The 2,507-nt window shown below is 46.4% G+C and overlaps 1 protein-coding gene across 1 annotated transcript in view; it reads left to right on the forward strand.

The window, feature by feature from the left end:
- Window positions 1-632: 632 nt before the first annotated feature.
- Window positions 633-2,507, forward strand: part of FAM107A (family with sequence similarity 107, member A) — a 2,758-nt gene continuing 883 nt past the window's right edge. Inside the window, exon 1 of the mRNA XM_008576571.1 lies at window positions 633-805. Within this exon, the coding sequence (XP_008574793.1) occupies window positions 636-805 (170 nt within the window). The 5' untranslated portion in view covers window positions 633-635. The remainder of the gene's footprint in view (window positions 806-2,507) is intronic.

Below are 2,507 nucleotides of genomic sequence, written 5' to 3' on the forward strand. Positions count from 1 at the left end.
AAAAAAAAAAAAAAAAAAAAAAAAAAAAAAGATGACAACCCTCCCTTTCTAATTAGGGACACAGTTGTCCCCAGATTTCATACTGTCCTTTTTGATGTGGAGAAAGTGAAAATATGGATATTTCCACAAGAAAACATGAAACTATGGATAGGGAAGTTGGACAACAAGGGGTGATGTTTTCTTTTTATCACTGCATTTCTCTAAATTATCTTTAACAAGCATATATTACTCTTTTTGAATATTTTTTCTTTTTCTGGTACAAGCTCATTAAAAACAGAAATAAACATAATTCCTTTAATAGTAGGGGAAAATTGTTTTTTTCAAAGTCAGGCCAAAAACGTGTGCATGTGTCAACTCATATCTTGTGACTCAGTATCACTTCCTTCTCTACCCAAACACTTTACAAACACCATCTCCAATCCTTATAACTCTGTGCATAGGTTCAATTATTATTTCCGTTTTACAGAGGGGAAAACTAAGGCTCAGAAAGACAGAAGTAGCTTGCCCATGGCTACACAGTGGCAGGTAGCCAAGGTCCACCTGACATGAAAACCCTTGCTTTTAACTGTGCATGGAGACGGGTGGGATTGTAGGCCCAGCTCTGACCAACTCCTCTGTCCATCTCCACAGCCTCAATGTATTCAGAGATCCAGAGGGAGCGGGCGGACATTGGGGGCCTGATGGCCCGGCCAGAGTACAGAGAGTGGAATCCGGAGCTCATCAAGCCCAAGAAGCTAATAAACCCTGTGAAGGCCTCCCGGAGTCACCAGGAGCTGCACCGGGAGCTGCTCATGAACCACAGAAGGTGGGAATGGAGCCCTACTGCCTGGGCCCAGCAAGTATCTCCTCAGGCCTACTGGGGTTTGGAGAGGTGCCTCTCACAAGAAGCAGACCCGCCTGTCATCCTGGGGCTCCTGGAGACCAAGGAGGGCTGAGGGTGCCCCACATGGTCACCAGCAAAAACTGTCCAGTCCCCAGCGGGCCCCTGGGAACAAGAGGGCCCCAAAAAGCCCTGTTCTCTCCCCCAGCCACATGCTTCATTCCTGCACTCCAGGTACATTTGCTGAGCACCTACTGTGTGCCTGGCACTGCATCCAGACCTGAGGGCAGAAGAAGGAACAGAATCCAGCTGCTGTCCTCACAGAGGGGGACGGATGCATAACCAGGCAGTAGCATGGGTGTTTTGATCGGGGCGTAAATGGGCCTGGGACCCCAAAGAAGGAAACTGGTAGGGGTGGGGGAAGGCCAAGATGAATTCATGGAAGAGGGGATGCCTCAGCTAAGGCCCGAAAGGGGGACAGGAGTCAGCCAGCCTAGGAGGAGGGCATTGGATGGTAGCGGATGCAAATGGACAGGCAACAGCAGCTCAGGGTGGCCCGGGCATAGACTGTGAGGTGCAGTCCAGGAGAGGTGTAGGGACTGGGGGAGGGTCTAAAGCAGGAGAGGTGCATGGTCTGATCAGTGCCTCAGGAAGGCCTCTCTGGCTGAGACGGGGGAGGGGGTTGGCTCACAATACCAAAGAAGGCAGGAATGTTGCAAAGAGGCCCACGATGTTGGTTGGCTCTTACATGTCAATGCCCTGGGGATGCAACAAGAGAGATGAGCTCCAGGGGCATTTGGGAGGTGGCAGAGCTGAGGCTGGGTCGCAACTGATGGGATGTAAAGCGGGGAGGAGAGAAGCCAAGGCCCACCTCAGAGGCCTGGGAAATATCTCCCTACTTGGCAGTATCAGGATGAAGGCGGCGGTGGCTTCGTAGCTCCCTCTGCTGGCTGGTTCTGGTATCAGAGCCAGTTGTGATTTCCGTTCTTGTTTCCAGCTGTAACCAACGTTCTAGCAGATATCCTTTTGTAAAATAGATCGCTTTTGTTTTTGCTTTCACTTAGTATTACAACATGAGCATTTTCTTCGATTGCCTTTTAGAATAATCCCTTTTAATATCAAAAAAATCACCATCAGAAACAAAAGCTTAAAGACAAATCAGGGAAAATTTTGCGATATAAATTACATTGGAAAAATGTATGTATACAGAAAAATTACTATATCCAGATCTCTTAAAAGTCTGCAAGGAAAAGATGAACAAAAAATAGGTTACAGTTAGTTCACAAAAGAAGAAATGCAAATGGCTGGTGAACACATCAAAAGCTGTTCCATTTAACTACTAATCAAATAAACAAATGGAACCTGGATATTATTTCTTGCCTACCAGATTCTCAAATATAAAAAGATTGACTGGTGATGCTGAGGAGAAATAGACACTCTTGTACACTGTTGACAAAAGTATAAATTGGGTAACCTTTCTAAGGGGCAGGTAGAAACATATACCCAAAGTGTTTTAAAAGAGCCTGACCCAGCAATTCCATCTTTAGAAACATATCCTAAGAAAATAACCAGAAATAACATAAAACTTGGTCTTTGCAATGACTTGGACTGGTCTTTTAAGCCCTCAGGAGCCTCATTTCCCTTCTCTTTAAAATGGGACAGTAATGGGCCGGCCCGGTGGCGCACT

The sequence above is a fragment of the Galeopterus variegatus genome, unplaced genomic scaffold (genome assembly GCF_000696425.1).
Source record: "Galeopterus variegatus unplaced genomic scaffold, G_variegatus-3.0.2 Scaffold1367, whole genome shotgun sequence".
Lineage (NCBI taxonomy): Eukaryota > Metazoa > Chordata > Mammalia > Dermoptera > Cynocephalidae > Galeopterus > Galeopterus variegatus.